Source organism: Nansenia antarctica (genome assembly GCF_963989245.1).
Source record: "Nansenia antarctica genome assembly, chromosome: 5".
Taxonomy (NCBI): Eukaryota; Metazoa; Chordata; class Actinopteri; order Argentiniformes; family Microstomatidae; genus Nansenia; species Nansenia antarctica.
Genome location: NC_137690.1, coordinates 30570820 through 30594380, shown reverse-complemented (window position 1 = coordinate 30594380; position 23561 = coordinate 30570820). Strand labels below are relative to the sequence as shown.

General features: G+C 43.3%; 1 protein-coding gene across 1 annotated transcript; it reads left to right on the top strand.

The window, feature by feature from the left end:
- The first annotated feature begins 4477 nt into the window (after positions 1 to 4477).
- On the top strand, positions 4478 to 15658 carry susd1 (sushi domain containing 1). The gene is made up of 17 exons (XM_080531176.1): positions 4478 to 4602; positions 5059 to 5205; positions 5404 to 5544; positions 5739 to 5894; positions 6032 to 6184; positions 6538 to 6714; positions 7349 to 7522; positions 7678 to 7857; positions 8049 to 8228; positions 11583 to 11747; positions 13673 to 13767; positions 14006 to 14192; positions 14320 to 14413; positions 14519 to 14774; positions 15189 to 15228; positions 15345 to 15418; positions 15554 to 15658. The coding sequence occupies exons 2-17, from the start codon at positions 5151 to 5153 to the stop codon at positions 15611 to 15613; spliced, it is 2187 nt and encodes a 728-aa protein (XP_080387302.1). The 5' UTR covers positions 4478 to 4602; positions 5059 to 5150; the 3' UTR covers positions 15614 to 15658.
- Positions 15659 to 23561: the final 7903 nt, after the last annotated feature.

Below are 23561 nucleotides of genomic sequence, written 5' to 3'. Positions count from 1 at the left end.
CTCAGTGGCCAATAGAGCAGCAGCATAATGCAGAGGCAGGTTGAAGGATTATGGATCTATACAACGAGAGGTAAACATGAGTAGGCCTGTTGACTGTAAGGTAAGAAATGTCCGAAACAATGCAGATCCCTGTTGTCACGGTCAATGATGGGATCAAGTAAGCGTATTAGCTTTTTTGGATTACTACAACATGACGTAGTGTGCAAATGTTTGGGGGGGGGGGGGGGGGGGGGGTTCCACTTAGGATAAGAGGTGCTTTACCTAAACTGTACTGTGAAAACGATGTTAGTTGGTTCCCTTTTCCCTCACACATCTGTTTTTCAAGATCAATTGGCATGCAATTGTGACTTGCAAACAGCACGGGGTAATGTTCCCAGCTGTTCCGTGTCGTCCGGTTCCGCAGAATCCGCACACAAGGTCGCTGCTCTCCGCACTGCTGTTTCACTAAGGACACACCGCTGTCTAAGGACACACCGCTGTCTAAGGACACGCACGGGACGGAATAGAATCGGTCCGAATTGATCCCGGGGCGCTGTCATTCCGCCCGCTGTCCGCGCGCCTGCTGTGTCCGGTGCTTCCATCTGACACAATGAGAGCGGCGGTAGCAGAACGTCTGGAGACATTTGCATTGCAGCGTCTAAACCGCTCTTTGTACCTCTCCTCTCTGTCGATAGCAAAGCCCGTTGTTGCACTACTGCTTTACAGTATCATAAGCCACAGACACCATGCACGCGCTTTTCACAGCAAACCTTAACAGTAACGCAGTACGTGTTACTGTACTGTGAATCATCTCTCTCCGTCATTCATCAATTTTTCATTATTTATCCAGGTCTTTCGTGTGTTCGTCATCTTCTTTGTTATTATTCATTCATAGAGTCCCGATTCTGTCATGCATAGAAGTGTCTCAAGTCAAGTGTAATAAGGCCAGACCATAAACTGTAGGAGGTGTTCCAGTTTGCCAACTGGAAGGGCAGCAGAACCCTGATGACTAAAAGCTTCCGCTATGTCTGGTCGGATGATAAGGGGGTTAGACCCATTAGAACTGCCGCTACGGCTCTCCCACAATGTAGATTATGTCAATTCTTGTTGATGGGGGACCTTGTTATTGCAAACCTCAAAGTAATTTCTCGGCTAATAAAACGTCTGTTGTTTTAAGAGCGCATTCATATTCTTATTTCAGAGTGCTCCAACTACAAATGTTGTCTGTGCCTCTCATACTCTTATTCACTGTGTGTGTGTGTGTGTGTGTGTGTGTGTGTGTGTGTGTGTGTGTGTGTGTGTCAGTCACAAGATAGTGTTTTAAGATAGTGCTGCAGCTACTGCCCACACTCCCCGGTTACTGCACTTAAAGGGAGCTCGCCAGACTCTTCTCCTGAAAGGGTTTAGATCCTATGGGAATTTGAGTTATTTTTGCTTCTTTGAAAGTACTGACTTCATTTATTTATCTTAAAAGACCAATACTCAATGTATTGCATCTTGCCTTTTTAAGGATACCTGGAACAAACATTTCAGTGATGACTAATTAAGAAACCTGTTTAATTATATCATAGTTCATTTGTCCCGCACAGGTGTACTCACAAGCCAAGATGGTCTCAGAGGACAGTCACCGCAACTCTAAAGCTGGTAGGTATTTTTGGTTCACTGGTGAAATAATCAGGTCAATAATCAGGTCAGAATCGTAACATGTTGGACACTGGCCACTCTGTAACTGAAGAAAGTAGGACACCCAGTGGTCATGTGAGACAAAATGTCTGCTTTTACAGGGGTGAGAAGCTGTGGTGTGGTTTTAGCTGATTTTCCCTGTTGCTATTTCAGCACAGCGCACCTCCGAGAAGTACATGAAGAAACAGAGAAAAAGCGACGCCTCCACCCTCCATCTCTCCTCCCCGGCGGACGGTCAGAGGGAGCTGGATCCCAGCGGCACGAGGGTCTGCGATGACTGTCGGAGGACGCAGTACGATGCCCGCGCCCAGGAGAACGGCGCCCGCCACCAGGGACGTGATCCGTGCCAGGTCACCGGCCGAGACGCTGCGGGAAAGACGCCCCGTTCCTCGGACATAGGGCTCGTCAACGGCAGAAGGGGGCAGAAGGATGCGGACAAGGAACGGAAAGTCACCAAGGAAACTAACTCTGTGTCCACGTCGTGCGATACGACCAGCCAGCCCTACTCCGGGCCAGAGGACAACTCCACGGATCCGCACGAGACTATGACGGAGACTTCCACTATGACCTTCGTTGACGCGCACACCACCGACGGCTCGGGGGAGACTCACAGCCTGCTGGGCGCGGATACGCACGTGAAGGAGTTCGTCCTCATCGACGACGACGACGACGGCGACATGTCTCTGAGGGAGAAGACGGTGACGGACATCTCCATCATGGACGGCAACGCCGCCGACCTGGTCTGCGGCAGACTGCTCTCCATCTCCACGTCCTCTGCGTCCGACTGTAAAGAGGAGAGCCTGGCCCCGGACCCCCCTCCTCCCGCGGACACAGAGGCTCCTGCTAAAAAACAACACTGCTGTTACTGTACCGTTTTATGACCCTTCAATCTATTCTTTTGTGACCCCCCCTTTCCCTTAGGGGCGGCTGTGGCTCAGCCGGTAGAGCCGGCGTCTAATGATCGCTAGGTCGGCAGCTCAGGCGATTTGAACCCCGGCTGGCCACGTGTCGAGGTGTCCTTGAGCGAGGCACTGAACTCCTAATTGCTCCAGGGTAGCCTATGGCTCTGACCTCTTGCCTAGAGCATAAAATACATTTCGTTGTACTCTGTGCAATGACAAAGGTGGAACCTTCTTCTTCTTAAATGACTGTACATGCTTATTATGCTAGTAGGTTGTGTGATGGGAGGGATCCTGTCTGTCCTTGACTGTCTTTTTCATTCGTGATGTTTGTTCATCCTACATGTACATTTCCATTCACTTCTACTGTGTATCTTGTGTGGACCCGTGTCCATCTTGAGGATCTACGACAAAGTACATTCCAACAGAACAACAATGTAAGGTGCCAAAAAAACTGTCATGCTCTTGCTTCTCTTTGGTATGAAAGCGGCTCACTATTTTGCACACCGTTTTGTGGTTGGAATGTACACATCAAGAGTTTTCATGTTTCACAAATAATGTGGTAATGCACATCAATTTGGCATCAGTCTTTGTAGTCTTTGTAAAAAGGTGCTTTACAGCGAACTAATGTACTGTTTTGAAACAACGGTGCTTCTGTTCTCGAAACTAACAGCGTGATCTGAATGATAGGCCCTGTAGCATATGCACAAAGAGGCTCTAGAATGATCTGACGTCGGTTTCATTGTAATGTTCTGCTTGTTTTCCTAGACTTAAAGCTTTCATACTGTTACTTGTAATTCACTAATATTTGTTTGATGCAGGCCACATCTTCAATAAATGACACATTTATAGCATTGCTAAACACTGTAATGAAATGTTCCTTTGAGAAATAGAGACAGAAAATACATTATAAACATATTCTCCTTTTATATCCTTTTACAATCTTACGATGTCTGGCAGGCGGTGGTGGGCTGAAGGTGACTGCTGTCCACCATACATTTTTAATGGGTCGTCACAAAACAAATCAGGCAATACCATGAACAGCCTCAAGTGGTCGGCAGTTTGTCTTTTCTTGCAGTGGTGGGAATTACAGATTTTTAGAAGCACCTACCTACTCTCTGTTCCACATTGCAGATGGGGATATCGTCAGACAGTGGTAGATAGATTGCATTGCAGTAGAGATCCAGGGCTGCTCTACACATTTATGCCTATTTACAGATTAGTTATTGTGTTATGTTTGTATCCCCTGTATATCCTGCTAGCATACCCCAGGGCCATCCAGGCCCTGAACACAGCAAAGACCTAGGTTCTGGGCCCTGGACAGTCTGGACGGATTGATGGCAGCTGCTGGACTGAAAAAATCAGGTGTAGTGCTGAGGCACAAATATGTACATTTCAAGCCTGCAAACTGCAACACTTTAAATGAATGTGCAATAACACTATGTGCAATATGACAACCCTAGTCGTCTATCTGTACAGTATAGTATAGTGGATAGTGTACATAGCCTTTATTTATGTAAACCAGCTCCTTCCCTTCTTGTGTTTTTTTTAAACTTGTTTTTCTTTCCTAACACCAGGGGAGCCACCCCTCCTAAATTTCGTTGTTTGGTACCTGTACTATAGCAATGACAATAAAGACCATTCATTCATTCATTCATTCATATATTGTAAAAAAAAAGAAAAAAAGGGGTCTGGTGGCTTTGAGAGACAGGCTGGTGTTAATCAGACCACTCCAGCAGGCTCTGAGTGAGGTGGGTGGTGGGGGTCTTACTGTGGAAATGAGCCCCCCCCCCCACTCAGGCCCCTGGTGGGCAGGCCGATAGCAGCTCCGTCAACTTATCTTCCCCTCACACACTAGGGGAACTCACCACTCTCTAGGGCCAACTAGAAACTCAACTCAGTCGTGGATTGGGAGTTCTTAACCTGTTCTAATACAGTGGCACTGAGCCAGTTTCACTCAACTTCGTAATACTGTCAGGGCTTTCTTTACCTACCAACAACTGCGTTTATACTCAGCATTAAGTTCATGCCAAAAGAAAAGGTAGGGTAAGCAAATACTTTATTAGCTTCTATTTATTCTATAATGCAAGATGTTCATGCGAGTTTTGTACTTGATTATCATTTGGTTTAATGAATCACCTTGTGTCAGCTTAAACTAATCATTAGGGTGACTGTGTGTACTCCTGTATGCATACTTCTCTGTTGACAAGACCGTTACATTAATAACATTAAGCCCTGGCAGGTCGGCAGAGCCTAATATAGTCCTTATCAGCATGCACTGCATGACTGTGCAATTTCTCAGTGTGGGTTTTATGAACCCAAAGCGTAGAGCAGATCATCATGTGAAGTATAACTGAATTATGTCAAAAAGGCTGATGATGACAGACATATCCCAAAACCGCTAGCGGCACCAGAGCCATTGAGAAGACAGAGCAGGCTGACCTCAGCTCACACTGATACCCTTCTCTAAATCCTGGTTATCACACCCGCTCAGCAGCACAGGGGGTCCAACAAGACGGAAATAAAGAAAGATGCGGATAAAAACGATGTGTCTGTGGGATGTCTAAGAGAGGGAGAAGGAGAGAGAAGATGTATTGGAGAACAGCAGTTGTGACTTTAGCCTTTCTGATTCATGCCATTCCAGGTGAGTGTATCAAACAGGTTTATTGGTTGCAGTACATTGGATGATATGTCAAAATGATATGTAAACGGTGATGCTGCTCCATACTGTTAATGTTCCATCCTGATCATTTACAGTATGGATCGGATGACTGTTTTGGCAAACAGAATTAGGTTCTTCATGAAATCAAAGTGTTTTAGTATTTATTTATTTTTACCTCAGAAATGCGAGTGATTGGTCAGGTTTTGGATGTGTGTGCCACATGTCACTCTAATGCCACCTGTGATGACAAGATCGACGGCACCGGCAAAGTCTGCAACTGCATATATGGCTTTGTGGGAAATGGAAGGACTTTCTGTCAAGGTACATATTTGTTTGCCACCATGTATACATTTCAGATGTTAGTGTGTGTCCTGAGCATTTAATCAAAGTTTACTTTTGCATAGAGAAATGTAATTGACTCAGTATCAGCAGAAAAAGGAAGGAAGGAAAAGGTAACAAAACAAAAACACTTTTTATATTGTGAAAAGTAGGAAATGTAAATTTCTCTCTTCCAGACAAAGATGAATGTCAGATAGGAGCCAATAAGATCTGTGGCCAACACACTGCCTGCCACAACACGTACGGCAGCTACTACTGCACGTGCATGGCAGGATACAGCCCTTCCAACAACATGGCCCTCTTCATCCCCAACGATGGCAGCCACTGTCGGGGTAGATATTGGCAATACGTTTTTATGGTTAAGCAATGTTCATTTCACCAGCTGAGGTATTTCAAAGGAATGGTGCTTTCTTCTGCATACTTTTTGAAATACTTGAAATACTAAACCTGCCGTCCTTGTTGGTTGTAGACATAGATGAGTGTAGGGTCCAAGGTATCTGTGGAGAGGGCGGTCAGTGCAGAAACACGCCGGGGGATTTCAACTGCCACTGTCAGTTGGGATACCAAGTCGAGAACGGAGCAGAGCCCTTTCACCCTCACCACGACAACGCCGTCTGCAAAGGTAAACAACATGACTGGCTCAGTATCAAAGTCAAAGTCAGCTTTATTTATATACAGACATGCAGAGGGCTGAAATTGCGTTTCCCTCTCATCCACGGTGCATAGCAAACAAAAACAATAAATAACAACAATACGACAAGATAAAAAAAAAACTATATATACAAAAATACTAGATTGTAGACAATACTAGTATTGGACAGTCTTTAGTGGTAGGCTATCTTGTAAACATGTTCAGTTAGTCCACTATTTACTATTCTGGGCTAATCCCAGAAAGCTGTTTGATTAGATAACATGTTCATGAGAGTGGTGTGATGTGGAATCTGTAGTGTTTGTAGTCGCCTTTTCTATTTTTAGCCATTGATTGCGGGCAGCCCCGTTCACCGGAGAATGCCGTTCAGCTCTCAGCCACAGGGACGCGCTACGGCAGTGTGGCTAAGTTTGGCTGCATGGAGGGGTTCCTCTGGAGGAGCGGGGAGAAACTTGTGTGTGGGGATGGAGGAACGTGGAAAGGCCCCCCTCTGGTTTGTGAAGGTAAAGGAAATTCATTCTTAGATCTTAGCTTAATGTTTTCATCTTGCCATCGTTGTTTGAGTATGTTTAGGTGTGCTTTTCCTTCATGTACTAAGGAATAAAGTCATTGTGAATCTCGTTGCTTTGCCTTCTAGAGGTTGACTGTGGTGCACCCCCTGCTCTCCCTCACTCAGTAATGTTATGGGATAAAAGCACAAAGATGAACACTGAGGTGGTTTATCACTGTGATTCTGGATATCGTAATGTGGGAGAGGGAAATGTTTCTGTTTGTAATGCCAATGGACAGTGGGAAAAGGCATCTTTGCGCTGTGAAGGTAAAACAAAATCCCCCCTTTCATTCTTGTAGTCAGGCGTATTGACGTAAATGTGCATAGTGAATGACTATTGTTCTTTTTTGCATCCCCCTCTGTCTTTTTATCTTGTCTTTTCATTTCAATGTATGACATATTGTATTTATTGTCACTGGCCAGGCCGTCATTGTCAATAAGAATTGAGAATTGACGCCTGGAAAAATAAAGGTTACAGGTTATCGTAACCATATTTAATCTCCTCTGGAGCAGGGGGTTAGAGTGGTCATGAAAAGGAGTTGTAAGACGTTTTGGGACACACCTGTGATAATGATTTTTCCCTTCAGAAATAACGTGTGGCGCCCCCCCTATACTGCCCCACACTGGACAGGTGTGGAATGGCAGCACACACCCTGGCAGCACCGTGCTCTATACATGTGAAGAAGGGTTTGAGGGAGGAGGACAGATTTCTTACTGTACAGAAAGTAGTTACTGGTCAAAGTCAACTTTATTATGCAAAGGTAACATAAACATTTGAAATCTACACAGAAAGACATTTAGTTTACTGTAATAATGTTAGCAGGCTATCATTTAAATGAATGTCCAAAATATTGAGGAAAATGTTCATTGTGCTTTACATCCTTTATATAATGACTGTGATCTGGCTTTGTCATAGAAATAACATGTGGAGACCCCCCTACACTGCCCCATACTGGACAGGTGTGGAATGGCGGTATAAACCTAGGCAGCACTGCATCCTATTACTGTAAAGAGGGGTTTTATAGTGAGGGAGGCGACAATCATTCCTACTGTGCTAGAAACGGTTACTGGACCAAGTCAGCTTTGTTGTGCAAAGGTAACCATTAATGTTACATAAACAGTACCAGTCAACAGTTTGAACTTTCCCATTCAATTGAACTTTTGACTGGTACTGTAATCTTGCTGTCAGAAGGTTCTTTTTGACGTTGCCATCTGTTTCGTGTATGCTTCATATATCCGAGGGACCAAGTCTGTTGCCTATAAAATATGTATTTCTTGTCTTTCTAGAGGTTGACTGTGGTGCACCCCCTGCTCTCCCTCACTCAGTAATGTTATGGGATAAAAGCACGAAGATGAACACTGAGGTGGTTTATCACTGTGATTCTGGATATCGTAATGTGGGAGAGGGAAATGTCTCTGTTTGTAATGCCAATGGACAGTGGGAGAAGGCATCTTTTCTCTGTGAAGGTATTGTTAATGCTTTTATGCTTTGATTGTGATATTTCATTGGGGTCATACATACCAAAACATTAATGCCGAAACGACTTATTATCGCCCTTTGAACTCTAGAGATTGACTGTGGGGAACCAAAGTTTATCCCTCATTCTAAGATGTTGTGGGACCAGACATCACGGGTTGGTAGTGGGGTACATTACCAATGTGTTGTAGGGTATTACAGCACACATGAGAGAAATGCTGCTCAATGTGGAGAGAATGGACTTTGGGAGGATATTGAACTACAGTGTGAAGGTGAATTTGTTTTATTCACCATACAATGAGCAGGACTCTCACTGCAAATAATATTTGATACAAACAAATGCCAAACCTTAGATTCTTAAATATTCTCACACACTATTGCGTCTGCTCAAATGTGACACAGTCTGGTGAAACTTTCTGGTGACTTTTATTTTGAAAAATGTCATTTTCCAGCATTGTTGAAAATCAATGACACAGCTTGTTTTGTGAGCCTGCTAACAATGTAAAGTAGTGTTATAGTTAACTCGGTAGCAATGGGGATTACTCACTGAATCCAGTGGATTGCAATATTTTGGCTTGACTAGCGAGTGTGAGTTGTGATTTTCAACAACATTGAAATGTATTTGCGTATTTCAATTAAAAGTCAGAACATTTTGATTGGTTGCAGACTTGTTTCCCCTTTCACCAGACCGTGTCACAAATGTCTAATTTTGTGGTGTATTATTCTCTTCATATTTTTACAATAACCCCAAGCTAACCTGACATTGATTTCTATGTACAGAGATAAATTGTGGGTCTCCACTAATCCTTCCCTCTACTAACATGCTATGGGACAGAACAACAGGCCAGGGGAGTGTGGTTGAGTATGTGTGTAAGGATGGATTTTACCAGGAGAGCGGAGATAGTCTCTCAACATGTACATCGTCAGGACAATGGGGAATTGTTTCAGTAATATGCAAAGGTACTGTAACAATACTGTATATTGCTGGGAAGACAATTATGTTTACATTGACATACAGGAGTTATTATTATATATATTATATTATTGGAATATGAATGGAATCATTGGATATCCGCTCTTGTGTTATTTAAGGCTTGCTCCTGTTTCTGAAGTGCTCGCATCCACCCTGCTGTCTTTCATTTGTGAAGGGCTATGGTTCAGTGTGTGTGTGTGTGTGTGTGTGTGTGTGTGTGTGTGTGTGTGTGTGTGTGTGTGTGCGTGCGTGCATGCATTTGTGTGTGTGTGTGTGTGTGTGTGTGTGTGTGCATGTGTATGTGTTTGTGTGTGTGTGCGTGCGTGTATGCATGCATGTGTGGTCATGTGTGCGTGTGTGTGTGTTGTCAGTTATTGAACCTAATATGGGGGGAGATATAGTGAAACACCTGGGGCCTCATTTATAGAAAGTACTCAGATAAAATGTTGATCTTACCCGTGTCGTACGTAGAAAACCACGTCAACGTAGTGATTTATACAATTTCAACGTGAGTCAATTTGACCGTGGAAACGATCGTAGCTCTACGTCGAGTATTGACCTTGCGTACGCACATTACCTACTGGTTATGCAGAGTTATTACAGGCATGTGAGCCCCACTGCCTACTGTAATTCATGCAAGTGGCTCATAATAAAATTAACGATGTTGTTATCAGCCGAGAAAATGAGTTTAATTCAAGATTTAAAAGGAACTGATGTTTATGATTGTATTTCAGTCTTCCTTTATATCCCTCCGGAGCTGTCTATCTCCCCTTCAACATGCCTAGTGCGTTCCACAACGGACCTTGCCCGGCCACGCGCTAAAACTGGATTTTCTCCGGTGTCTGGGAGTGAGCAAAGGGAGTGAGCAGCCATATAAGAATAAGACCACCTGATAAGAATAAGACCATTATTATTACAGTATAAGCAGCACTCGAGGTGAGGGGGGATAGCATCCCCCCAGAAATAAAAACAGTCAAAATCGCCCCCCTCTTTCCATACTTTGTCATTTTATCAATGAACGTGGTATTACTACTATTTCAAGGTGCGAGGGGGCACGCACACATGTGTAGTTTATTTCTCTTGTTGGTTATGAATCAAAGAACAATTCTGAGTTCAAGACTATTTATTTAAAGTACAAAAGTATACAGATATCAAAGCTGGATTCTGGTCTGGTCTGGTCTGGTAGAGAGAGAGAGAGAGAGAGAGAGAGAGAGAGAGAGAGAGAGAGAGAGAGAGAGAGAGAGAGAGAGAGACAGAGAGGAGCTGCTTGGTCAAGCTGAGAGAGGTGCTGGAATCAGAGAGAGAGAGAGAGAGAGAGAGAGAGAGAGAGAGAAAAAGAGAGAGCTGCGTGTTCCAGAGGTGAGAGAGAGAAGAGAGAGCTGTCCTTGGGCCCACACCCTTACTTATAAACAATAGTATGCAAATACAGTCACAATACAGTCACAGACAATGGTCCTATCACATTACCTAGAGATGGTCAAGGTGTGAAAAAGGGGAAGAGGCCAGGAGGTCATAAACCACCATTTTAAGATACACTTTGGTCATCCATTTTGTGAACCATTTCCAACAACAAAGGGTCGTAAAACCCCCATTCTCAGTAGGACAGGCCCATACCATATACCATGCATGTGTGTGTAATTAAAATATACTACACATGCAATGACATTTTTACCAAGTTACTGACACTGAAGTCACTGACGCTGAGGGGATGCTAAAATTGTCCTCATATGATAAAATCCACCACCTCCCCTGATTTTCTTTTACAACTTGAGTACTGAGTATAAGCATGTGCCTGGTTAGTTGTCATGATCAAACGTTACAAATGCTACTTACCGAGAAGCCACCCTTCTCTGCCCTCTCCCACTTCCAGACGAACGCCTACCCTATATTATAGCACTTGTCTTAATTCAGCCGCTATAATTGAGCCGCTATCACAGGCGTTAATACAAACCTCATTCACCTGCGTTCATTTTACCTGCGTTGGTATTTATAGAAGGAAGCACGTACGCAACTTTAAACCATCTCAGCCCGTTTAATAAATAATGCTTACGTCTGTTTAGAAAAATGTGCTTACGTGAAAGTCAAAGATGACGTTCAAGTACTTTTTTTTTTATAAATGAGGCCCCTGTTCTTAGCACTTACTACTCTGGAGGATGGGGGTGTTGCACTGGATAAATCTGGATTATTATTATTATTATTTTATATTTGAACGATTACATTCTCTCCCAACAAACATCTAGCCTGTACAGACAACACGACGGCTCGAAATCAATGAAAAAATCGCAGCAATGAAGTAAACGAAAACAAAAGTAGATCTCAACGACAGGCTTCTGTACAGTGAAGTAGATGTTTCTCCACTCCGTTTTCACAGTGAAATGTGGTCGTGCTCCGGCCCCGCCGCACTCAGAGGTGGTGTGGCAGAACAGCAGCGTGGTGCTGCACGGCTGTGTGGACGGCTACCACAGCTGGAGGGGAAGGAACACCTCTGTGTGTGACGTCACCGGGAGGTGGCAGGGCGCCACGCTACGATGCAGAGGTATGGAAGGGGCTCATGTGACAGGGTCTGGTAGAGCCCATGTGACAGGGTTTGGTAGAGCCCATGTGACAGGGTCTGGTAGAGCCCATGTGACAGGGTCTGGTAGAGCCCATGTGACAGGGTTTGGTAGAGCCCATGTGACAGGGTCTGGTAGAGCCCATGTGACAGGGTCTGGTAGAGCCCATGTGACAGGGTCTGGTAGAGCCCATGTGACAGGGTCTGGTAGAGCCCATGTGACAGGGTCTGGTAGAGCCCATGTGACAGGGTTTGGTAGAGCCCATGTGACACTGTGACAGGGTTTGGTAGAGCCCATGTGACAGGGTCTGGTAGAGCCCATGTGACAGGGTCTGGTAGAGCCCATGTGACAGGGTTTGGTAGAGCCCATGTGACACTGTGACAGGGTTTGGTAGAGCCCATGTGACAGGGTCTGGTAGAGCCCATATGACAGGGTTTGGTAGAGCCCATGTGACAGGGTTTGGTAGAGCCCATGTGACAGGGTCTGGTAGAGCCCATGTGACACTGTGACAGGGTTTGGTAGAGCCCATGTGACACTGTGACAGGGTCTGGTAGAGCCCATGTGACAGGGTATGGTAGAGCCCATGTGACAGGGTATGGTAGAGCCCATGTGACAGGGTCTGGTAGAGCCCATGTGACACTGTGACAGGGTCTGGTGAAGCCCATGTGACAGGGTTTGGTAGAGCCCATGTGACACTGTGACAGGGTTTGGTAGAGCCCATGTGACAGGGTCTGGTAGAGCCCATGTGACAGGGTCTGGTAGAGCCCATGTGACAGGGTCTGGTAGAGCCCATGTGACAGGGTCTGGTAGAGCCCATGTGACAGGGTCTGGTAGAGCCCATGTGACAGGGTTTGGTAGAGCCCATGTGACACTGTGACAGGGTTTGGTAGAGCCCATGTGACAGGGTCTGGTAGAGCCCATGTGACAGGGTCTGGTAGAGCCCATGTGACAGGGTTTGGTAGAGCCCATGTGACACTGTGACAGGGTTTGGTAGAGCCCATGTGACAGGGTCTGGTAGAGCCCATATGACAGGGTTTGGTAGAGCCCATGTGACAGGGTATGGTAGAGCCCATGTGACAGGGTCTGGTAGAGCCCATGTGACACTGTGACAGGGTCTGGTGAAGCCCATGTGACAGGGTCTGGTGAAAAAGGCCTCAAGTAGGGCATGGTAATTTTGCAGTTTTTCCCAGATTATATAAATGCAGATTATAGGGTTTCAAATGATGTGTCAATGTATGATACATTGAAATCTGAAAATAGTTGAAGACGATATGCTTATTTGAATGTTGGTACGTCTCAAAGCAAATAGCGAAGAAACGTGCTCTGAACCAAAATATGTGCAAAACAGCTGCTAGTAGGCTAGTGCTAAAAAGGAACATCGCTACGAACATCTAACTGCATGTTTAGCACATCACAACATGCTGATAGAACATCAACATGCTAAAAACACATAACTACACATAATTAGATGATTACACAGTCTTTGCTTTTGAACATGTCCTAAAATGTATGTTTGTTTACAAGCCATGTATCACTTACCCAGTAGCCTATGGCAGACGAGACAGTGAATTATGAAGTATTTAGTGATCCTAAAACTGTTGTTTGTTATATTGAGTGGGCTCTTCAACACTTCAACTTTTGTAATATGAAAAAAAAAGAAGAAAAACACATTTAAAAAGCAGCTTTTTGCTCATTTGCACGACTTGAGAATTTTCACCAGACCGTGTTGCATTTGTAATGCTCTGGGGAAATCCATTTCACTGGTCATCTTCCATGTTAGAATAGGTCTGGTAGGTCAGTTGTGGAATTGTCATATTCAAAATAGTTCCACATACAGTATCTTTATTTCTATAAAGAGAAATGAATGCAGATGTTTAACCCATTATCTCTTATCAATTGTATCTACCAGAAATCAAGCCTGCCATCGACGATTTGGTTGTCTTTAATGAAAAATGTTTACGCTGGAAAGCTGAGAAATATGAAGAAGACAGGGAAGATTACAAAGTAAGTCTACCTTTACAGACAGGGTTGCTGTACTGAAAAAATGACCATATTAATGACTTAAAATGTGGTGCAGGGATTTGGAACTGACCCATGAAATCCCTTGGCTGTCCTCTCTCAGTTGTACACCTCAGACTTACTAGAGTAGTGAATGACAGTTGCTAGTCATTGGTGAGTGGGGTTATCTCTTCAACACCTGTGCAGTTTCTTACCATGTCTGTCTTATCTGTCTATGCCATAGGTAGTATTTGTAGGATTCAGAGACTATGAAAGGACATTTCGTGATAAGAGGAAGAGGTTCCTCAGCTCCACTGCAGACCGCCTTGAGATGTGCTTGAATCTGTTGCCTGTTACAAACTACACCATCACCATCACTGCAACATCTGTCAGGTTCACCACCACTATCACAGCTAACACCAGCCTACAAGGTAAACCACTATTATCCACATTTTTTATGAAATACTGGAAAACATGAATTGAATGGTATTTTTCCTCTGATTTTGAATATTATCAACAACAATGTACAGGAAATACAACCTCTCATTCTTTCAACAGTACCTCAAGCACCAGAGATTGTGTACAGAGAGGTGGAGACTCCAGTGCCTACTCTGTGTCTCCGTAGGTCAACCCACACCCTGGACCCCATTAGGTCATTATCATTTACATGACATTATTATTACTGCTTTATCGTATTGAAACTAACTGCCATTGTTGCCTGACTAGAATAACACTAACTTTTGTCCTGTCTTGGCAGTTTTTACCAGGTTTTTGTGTTGCCACTGGAGGGAACTCTTGTGTTCGATTGTGCCTCTCAGGAGAACCCTGACTTCTCAAGTCAAATGGAATCCCATGGCCAGTACATCACTGCACAAATCCATCTCAAGCAAGTGCGGAGGGAGATTAACTTCACTGTGGGGGACGGACTCTACTACGGAGGGTTCAACAACGCTCCTTTACAGAACGGCAAAGACTACTACATCATATTACGAGCTGTCAGTCAATGGGGTGGGGTAAGTGCAACCGCTAACCACTGGAAAACATTTTAATTTATACATTCATAATTGGGGGTTCATTCATTTTAAGAAGTGATTGAGGACAATTGTGTAGCATGTCTAGGGCCCTATACAGAATCTCTTGTTTGAATGGTTTTGATGAAGCATGCAAGTGTGTTAATATTTATAATTCATTTATAGTTCAAGTAGTAAAGTGGCTGTGAGCTTACGGTTAAGGTAGTCCGTATGAATGGGGTGTGCTGTGTCCTTAACTACAGTAACAGTTAACCTGTTAACCTTATCACAAAACATGCATGGATAGATTGTTGAACAAATTAATATGGGCCAATGTCGACTCTGCGATAAATCATAGTACATTCCTTTTACAACAAATATATTTTGTTTTTACAAATGTACTTTTACTTTTTCTAGGCTTTTAAACACTCTTGTGTTATCTGGGCAAAAGTGAGAGGTAAGGACTTGTTTTGTCCTTTTGAAAATGTATCTTATTCATGCTGTTGAAACACCCCTGACAACCCATTGGAATGCAATGTAATTTATGTTGCAGGCACATCATATGTCTTGAAGGTTTTATCGCTTTTTGCTGGTGGATCAATTGGACTGTTTGCCTTGGCAATTGTTTTGGGATCCTGCTACACCTGGTAAGGTATAATAAACTGCATTTGACTGTAGGTGTATGTTTTAGCGCATGTTTTAAACATTAATTACATTAACAACGTAATGTTATAGGCTTTTATTGCTCACATCAGATTTACAAAATTGTGTTCATCTTTCAGGTTTTGCAAGAAGCCATGACAGTCATTGTGATTACTGAACATTTTGGTTTTACACACTAACACACATTCAACTGCCCTGCCTGCTGACCCACCTGACCTGCCTGCTTCACTATTGAAGCTCCGCCCTTATTCCCTGGATTCAATAAATACACCCAGCCTTGGGTTTTGCCCTCCATCTGCCACTTGTCTGCGTCTGCTTTTGGGTTCACTATTCTGGTTGTCACATGCAGAGACTTCCCTAGACTCAGCAGTGAACAATGACTTTGTTCCATACAAATAGGCATTGCTCTATTTCATAACCACAACTCAACGCAATGTGTGAAAAGCCATTTGCTATATTTGAACTTACGTAATGTAAATTAGAAACAAGAACAATCAATTGGTGGCAATGGATGTTTGGTAAAGACAAATGTTAATATCACAAAAACAGTAATGTCAATAAGAACAGTCAAATGTTCATCTTCTTTCACAGTTCATGCTGAACACCCAATATAACATCATCCAGCCCAAACCCAGACCCATTTTTTAAGCGATAAAACAAACAAAAATACAACATGCCTATTTGTGAGTATTAGGTCATGTTCTCACATGCAAGTCCGAATCGAGACCCGGAGCAACATTGTTGCATAAATTATTTCTCTGATTTGCGTTCTCACAGCCCTTCACGTAACGAAGTAACATACGCAATCGAAGCAACAGACATGGTAGTTGATTGGTCAGAAAAAAATTTAATTGCCTGTTGTCCCGCTCTTATACAGATCAACACACGTGCGCTGTTGTTTTCCTATAGACTGCCTCGAGCAGCGTTCTCACCAAAAGCGAAGCGAAGCCCGGCGACGACCCCCCCCCTCCTCCACCCGGAGACTCTCTACCGAAACCGTTGAACAATGGGCGACCCCCCCCATCCCCCAATCCTCAACTTGACGATGACCTAAATGGAGACTATTTCCAAGTCAAGGACATGAACACTCTTTTTGGACACAGCAGTAAGGGCCTGCATATTGTTCACCTTAATGTGAACAGTCTTGTGCCTAAACTGGACCAAATCAGAGAAATGTTCCATGACAGCAAGGTTCACATTTTGAGCTTCTCTGAGACCAAGTTTGATGAATCAATCAAAGACCCAGAGATTGAAATAGTAAACTACACAGTCATCAGAAACGACAGGAACAGGTATGGGGGTGGTGTCTGCATGTACATTCACAACGATATTATCTTTAACACCCGGTATGACCTGAATCGTGACAAATTAGAATCTGTTTGGGTTGAAATTATCTTTAACAAAGCAAAACCGGTGCTGGTTGGTACTATCTACAGACCTCCCGATCAGAATGATTTCTATGATATTCTTGAGGGGTGCTTGGGTGACGTTGACTGTGTGGAAAAGATTCTTATTGGGGATTGGAACACGGACATGCTCAGAAATGAAGCATCCGTCTTCAAATCCTTCACTAGGTTTTCTGAATTACACGGACTCCGCCAACAAATTACCAAACCCACTAGGGTGTGTATTTCTACTCAAACCACCATAGATCTCATTCTAACATCGGATGAGTCCAAAATCTCCAAGAGTGGGGTTATTGTATGTGGGCTAAGTGATCATTACATGATCTTTTGCACTCGTAAAAAACATAAACCCAAGGCTGGCGGTCATAAAACTGTAACCACTAGATCCCTTAAATCCTATTCTAGTGAGGCCTTAAACCATAAACTGGAGAATCAAGACTGGTTAGATGAACTAAAAAGCACACAGGTTGAGGAGGCATGGCTAGGTTTCAAAACCAAATTCCTAAATATTATTGACAGTATAGCCCCCATGAGAACCACCAGGGTTAAAGCCCGATCGGAACCATGGATGAATTCGGACATTCTAAATGCTATGAAAGTCAGAGACCTAAAATGCTCTGAAGTTCAAAAATGCAAATCAAAATTAGTGAAACACTTAAACGAAGATCTCAAAACCCACTTTGAGAAAATTAAAAAACAATGCAACAAACTATGCAATCAGGTAATTACCATGACCAAATCTGCTAAGAAAAAATACCTCGATAACAAAATCGAAGAAAACTTAAACAAACCACGTGACCTTTGGAAGCTACTTAATAGCCAACTAGGTTGCAGTCAAAAACTCAAAACCAGGTCTACAAACATCAGCATAAAATCTGGAGATTCTCTCTTTACAGACAAGCTGGATGTGGCTAAGTGCTTAAACACTTTCTTTACAACCATAGCCACTAAATTAGTTAACAATCTACCACCCCACTCAGGGCGTTATGGTGAAGAGCACATCCGTGCGTTCTACAATAAACTGGGTGTACGCAAAGATGATTTTAAACTCTCCATGGTGTCAAACGATGAGGTGTTTAAAAAGCTGGGCGCTCTACACTCAGAAAAGGCCACGGGCCATGACAATATTCCAGCCAGATTTCTAAAAGACTCAGCTGCCTCCATTACCCCAATCATCACCCACATAATAAACCTCTCCATCAAACAGGGACACGTCCCCCTTGACTTTAAAATAGCAAGGGTAACCCCACTGTATAAAAAAGGAAGCAAATTAGACCCAGGCAACTACCGACCTGTTTCTATTCTTAATTCCATCTCGAAACTTATGGAAAAAATTGTTTATGAACAGGTTGATAGGTACCTTACCGAAAAAAATCTGATGTATGAATTTCAATCAGGATTCAGAACATCCCATTCCACTGACACATGCCTTCTCTATTTGAACGACCACATCAACCATGAGGTGGACTCGGGCAAGTACTGCGGCATGGTCATGCTGGACCTCCAGAAGGCCTTCGACACAGTAGATCACCACATATTGTTAGATAAACTGAAAGCAATTGGGTTCGATAGAACATCGGTGAGCTGGATGCACAGGTGGTTAATGTGAACGGAACACTGTCCCCCCCCCTCCCAGTGACCTGCGGCGTTCCACAAGGAAGCATATTGGGACCTTTACTGTTCCTAATATATGTGAATGACATGTCATCAGCATGTGATTGCAATTTGTTCCTGTTCGCGGATGACTCGGCTCTGCTGGTCTCTGACAGGGACATATTGCAGGTGGAAAAAGCGCTAAGCACTGAACTGAGTAGAATCTGCATCTGGCTAGCTGACAATAAACTATCAATACACCTAGGTAAAACTGAAACCATCCTATACGGATCCCCATCTAAACTCAGAAAGGCTGAACATTTTAAAATAAAAGTGGGTAACATTAATATCACAAGAAAAGAGGATATTACATACCTGGGCTCCATCTTAGAGGCAAATCTTTCCGGAGATAAAATGGCAGAAAAAGTAATCAAAAAAGTGAACCATAGAACTAGATTCTTGTACAGGATATCCTCACTTGTCAGTAAAAACACACTGAGGACCCTATCAGGAGCTCTCATTCAATGTCACTTCGACTATGCCGTAACATCATGGTACTATAGAACCACAAAGGCCCATAAAACAAGACTCCAGACAGCCCAAAATAAACTGGTTAGGCTTCTGCTAGGCCTCAACCCTAGGACACATCTAACCGCTGCTCATTTTTTGAGCCTTGATTGGCTACGAGTAGTTGACAGAGTGCAGCAGCTTGCACTGGGCCTGGTCTTCAAGATACGCTACACCACAAAGACACCCAAGTACCTGTCAACATACTTCCAAAAAGTGAACAACGTCCATACATACAATACCAGAGGAAGCTCCACGAACCACGTTCAACTGCGTTGCACCACAAACAAGGGGTTAAACTCGTTTGCAAACTATGCAGTAAAAATGTGGAACGCCCTTCCTATAATCTTAAAGGAGTGCAAAACACTGCCCACCTTCAAAACCACTCTCAAAAAACATTTACAGGAGGCTGCAATCCGTAACTGGACCCTCTAAATCAAAAATCAGATTAAAAGACCCGAACTACCCACTGTACATACTTTGTGTTTTGTCCCCCGCCCCCACCTGTGGTGTATGTCCCCACCTGTCCTACCCGCTGTACATACCTAATGTTTTGTTGTATTGTTCTTCCCATGATGGATGTATATTTATCGTGTAGATAGTACTAGTTATTTGTCTGTATTATCTTGTAGATAGTACTAGTTTTTTTTTGTCTGTCTTACATGTAACGATGAATTGAGAATCAAGGACCCCAATTGAAATAAGCCAGTGGCTTTCTTGGGTTTTTATCCTGTTAGTTGACCTTGTATGTAATATGTACTTTCATGTACCTACTTCTGCAAATCTTCTAATAAAGTTTTCAATCAATCAATCAAAAAAGCAAAGTGATGGATGCGTCGTTTCTAACCGAAGCGAAACCACCCTTTTCAAGCGGAGCATCCGTTGGTTCTTTGCTGCGGGAGTGACTTCGAATGCGCGTTCTCAACGACGCAGAGCAAAGCGAACTTTATCCTAAACTCAGTTTCAAGTGAAGCAAATGTTCTAGTGAGAACACCCCCTAAAAGTGAAAACTCTTCTTCAAAAAGGGGGCTCAGAATCAGAGAACAGAAAGTCCCTCTGACGGACCATTAATTTCGATGTTGTGGTCTGCGGTGTTCCCTCTACATTTTGGCACAGTGCACATTCCACATATATTTTTCTGCCAATAATGCTTTGGCAACATTGTGAAGACCTCCTCAATCAACTCTAAAAAACTAAATCAGAAAAACAAGTCATTCTGTGTGTGTGTGTGTGTGTGTGTGTGTGTGTGTGTGTGTGTCCATCTGTCCAAGTGTTCTTGATGACAGTTTTCTTTTTACTCAACTTTAATGTAGTACACAAGTACGGAATTCATTTGTAGTGGATGAAACACAGCTGATTGATTGATTGATTGATTGAAAACTTTATTAGAAGATTTGCAGGAGTAGGTACATGAAAGTACATATTACATACAAGGTCAACTAACAGGATAAAAACCCAAGAAAGCCACTGGCTTATTTCAATTGGGGTCCTTGATTCTCAATTCATCGTTACATGTAAGACCGACAAAAAAAACTAGTACTATCTACAAGATAATACAGACAAATAACTAGTACTATCTACAAGATAAACATCCATCCATCATGGGAAGAACAATATAACAAAACATTAGGTATGTACAGCGGGTAGGACAGGTGGGGACATACACCACAGGTGGGGGCGGGGGACAAAACACAAAGTATGTACAGTGGGTAGTTCGGGTCTTTTAATCAGATTTTTGATTTAGAGGGTCCAGTTACGGATTGCAGCCTCCTGTAAATGTTTTTTGAGAGTGGTTTTGAAGGTGGGCAGTGTTTTGCACTCCTTTAAGAGTATAGGAAGGGCGTTCCACATTTTTACTGCATAGTTTGCAAACGAGTTTAACCCCTTGTTTGTGGTGCAACGCGGTTGAACGTGGTTCGTGGAGCTTCCTCTGGTATTGTATGTGTGGACGTTGTTCACTTTTTGGAAGTATGTTGACAGGTACTTGGGTGTCTTTGTGGTGTAGCGTATCTTGAAGACCAGGCCCAGTGCAAGCTGCTGCACTCTGTCAACTACTCGTAGCCAATCAAGGCTAAAAAAATGAGCAGCGGTTAGATGTGTCCTAGGGTTGAGGCCTAGCAAAAGCCTAACCAGTTTATTTTGGGCTGTCTGGAGTCTTGTTTTTTGGGCCTTTGTGGTTCTATAGTACCATGATGTTACGGCATAGTCGAAGTGACATTGAATGAGAGCTCCTGATAGGGTCCTCAGTGTGTTTTTACTGACAAGTGAGGATATCCTGTACAAGAATCTAGTTCTATGGTTCACTTTTTTGATTACTTTTGCTGCCATTTTATCTCCGGAAAGATTTGCCTCTAAGATGGAGCCCAGGTATGTAATATCCTCTTTTCTTGTGATATTAATGTTACCCACTTTTATTTTGAAATTTACAGCCTTTCTGAGTTTAGATGGGGATCCGTATAGGATGGTTTCAGTTTTACCTAGGTGTATTGATAGTTTATTGTCAGCTAGCCAGATGCAGATTCTACTCAGTTCAGCGCTTTTTCCACCTGCAATATGTCCCTGTCAGAGACCAGCAGAGCCGAGTCATCCGCGAACAGGAACAAATTGCAATCACATGCTGATGACATGTCATTCACATATATTAGGAACAGTAAAGGTCCCAATATGCTTCCTTGTGGAACGCCGCAGGTCACTGGGAGGGGGGGGGGACAGTGTTCCGTTCACACTAACCACCTGTTCCCTCCCCTCTAAGTAGGATTGCATCCAGCTCACCGATGTTCTATCGAACCCAATTGCTTTCAGTTTATCTAACAATATGTGGTGATCTACTGTGTCGAAGGCCTTCTGGAGGTCCAGCATGACCATGCCGCAGTACTTGCCCGAGTCCACCTCATGGTTGATGTGGTCGTTCAAATAGAGAAGGCATGTGTCACTGATCTTGGTTAGAGATTGTAAAAATCTATGTGTTTTTGGAAATCTCAAATTCTGGCACACACTAAATAAAATGGATCCAAAAATGATTTTACATGTAGGACATTGACTATCTCATACAAACAAGACAGCAGAACCCTTGATGGTCTGTAGCTAGGAAGGAGTCAGGATGACTTTTTGAGTGGCAGCCACATTGGTGGGTTCTCAGATTGTTGCAGTGACGTCTGGTAGGCTGTGATGCCAGTACAAGCCCTTCTACTTTCTCAGTGACCTCTCCAACGCCTGCAGCATCTTCATCTTTTCAGCTGTATATCATAATAGATATGTCCTGCTTGTGTTTTAGTGGTTTGGTAGTGGTGGTGGGGTGGGGTGGAAGCCTATGCTTTAGTTTGAAATATTCGAAACAACCAAATAACAAAAGCAAGGTGTTTCATTAACAAATGTAGCTTGGCCAAGTCAGGGCTGTTTCTTATTAAATTCATTCATTCAAAACAACACACTTGTCTCACACACAACAACGGCTGAGGCTGAGGCAGTATGCTGTGCAGTGGGACTATACCGGTACTATACCGGTGGGACTATACCGGAACTATACCAGTAATACAGATATTATATCATATAACATTTTAGTTATTTACTTTTTCACTTTAAGATCACAGTTTTACTAAATGGCTTTCAATTCTGATATTAGTATAACTTTGAATTACATGTTTGAATATATGACAGATCAATCAGGGGGGCGGCTGTGACTCAGGAGGTAGAGCGGGTGTCTAATGATCACAAGATCGGCAGTTCGGCCAACGGTTCAGTTTGAACCCCGGCTGGCCATGTGTCGAGGTGTCCTTGAGCAAGGCAGTGAACCCCTAATTGCTCCAGGGTCACCATCTATGGCAGACCCCTTGCCTAGAGCATAAAATACCAAATTCCGACAATTGACTCACAAGTTGATTTCATGGCAATAAAACAATTATTATTATAAATATTTTTTATATATCTGAGGCTACATTACATTTCTGAGGTTTGAGGAGTAGTATGAGCTCCACGACGCTCCACTGACCCCATACATATATAATATGGTTAAGCTTTAGAAAGAGTGAACTTTCCTTGCAATAGTCTGTGAACTAATCAATCAATAATGCATAGTATTTCCTATACATACATGAATCATTGTTGCTTGCCAGGCAATTAAGTTTCCTTTCATCATTGCATTATTGTGAATTATTGTATTCTTACATTTAGAATGTTTGAAAGTATAGAAGTTATGATGCTGTTTAACATTTATGGATTCCAAACTCATTACAATTCAGTGTAGTGCAGTATTCCATATTCATTTGCAAACATGGACAAAGAGAGAGAAGACATTGAGAGACAGTGGGAGGCCATAAGGAGTGCTATGGAGGTGTTGGGGAAGAAGAAGGAGGAGATGGAAGGAGTGGAGGCAGCCTTGGAGAAGAAGAAGAAGGAAGAGATGGAAGGAGTGGAGGCGGCCTTGGAGAAGAAGAAGGAGGAGATGGAAGGAGTGGAGGCGGCCCTCTTGGAAGGAATGAAGCAGCTCAACAGAGACAACAAGGTGTTGAGGAGGGAGCAACAGCAGGTGAAAATAAAGGTAGAGTGGTTGAAAGAGAAGAGA

Coding starts and splice junctions, on each gene's coding strand:
- susd1 (XM_080531176.1), top strand. CDS start 5,151: ATGTATTGGAGAACAGCAGTTGTGACTTTAGCCTTTCTGATTCATGCC. Junction 6,185..6,537: donor CGACAACGCCGTCTGCAAAG/GTAAACAACATG, acceptor TTCTATTTTTAG/CCATTGATTGCGGGCAGCCC. Junction 14,193..14,319: donor AGCTAACACCAGCCTACAAG/GTAAACCACTAT, acceptor TTCTTTCAACAG/TACCTCAAGCACCAGAGATT.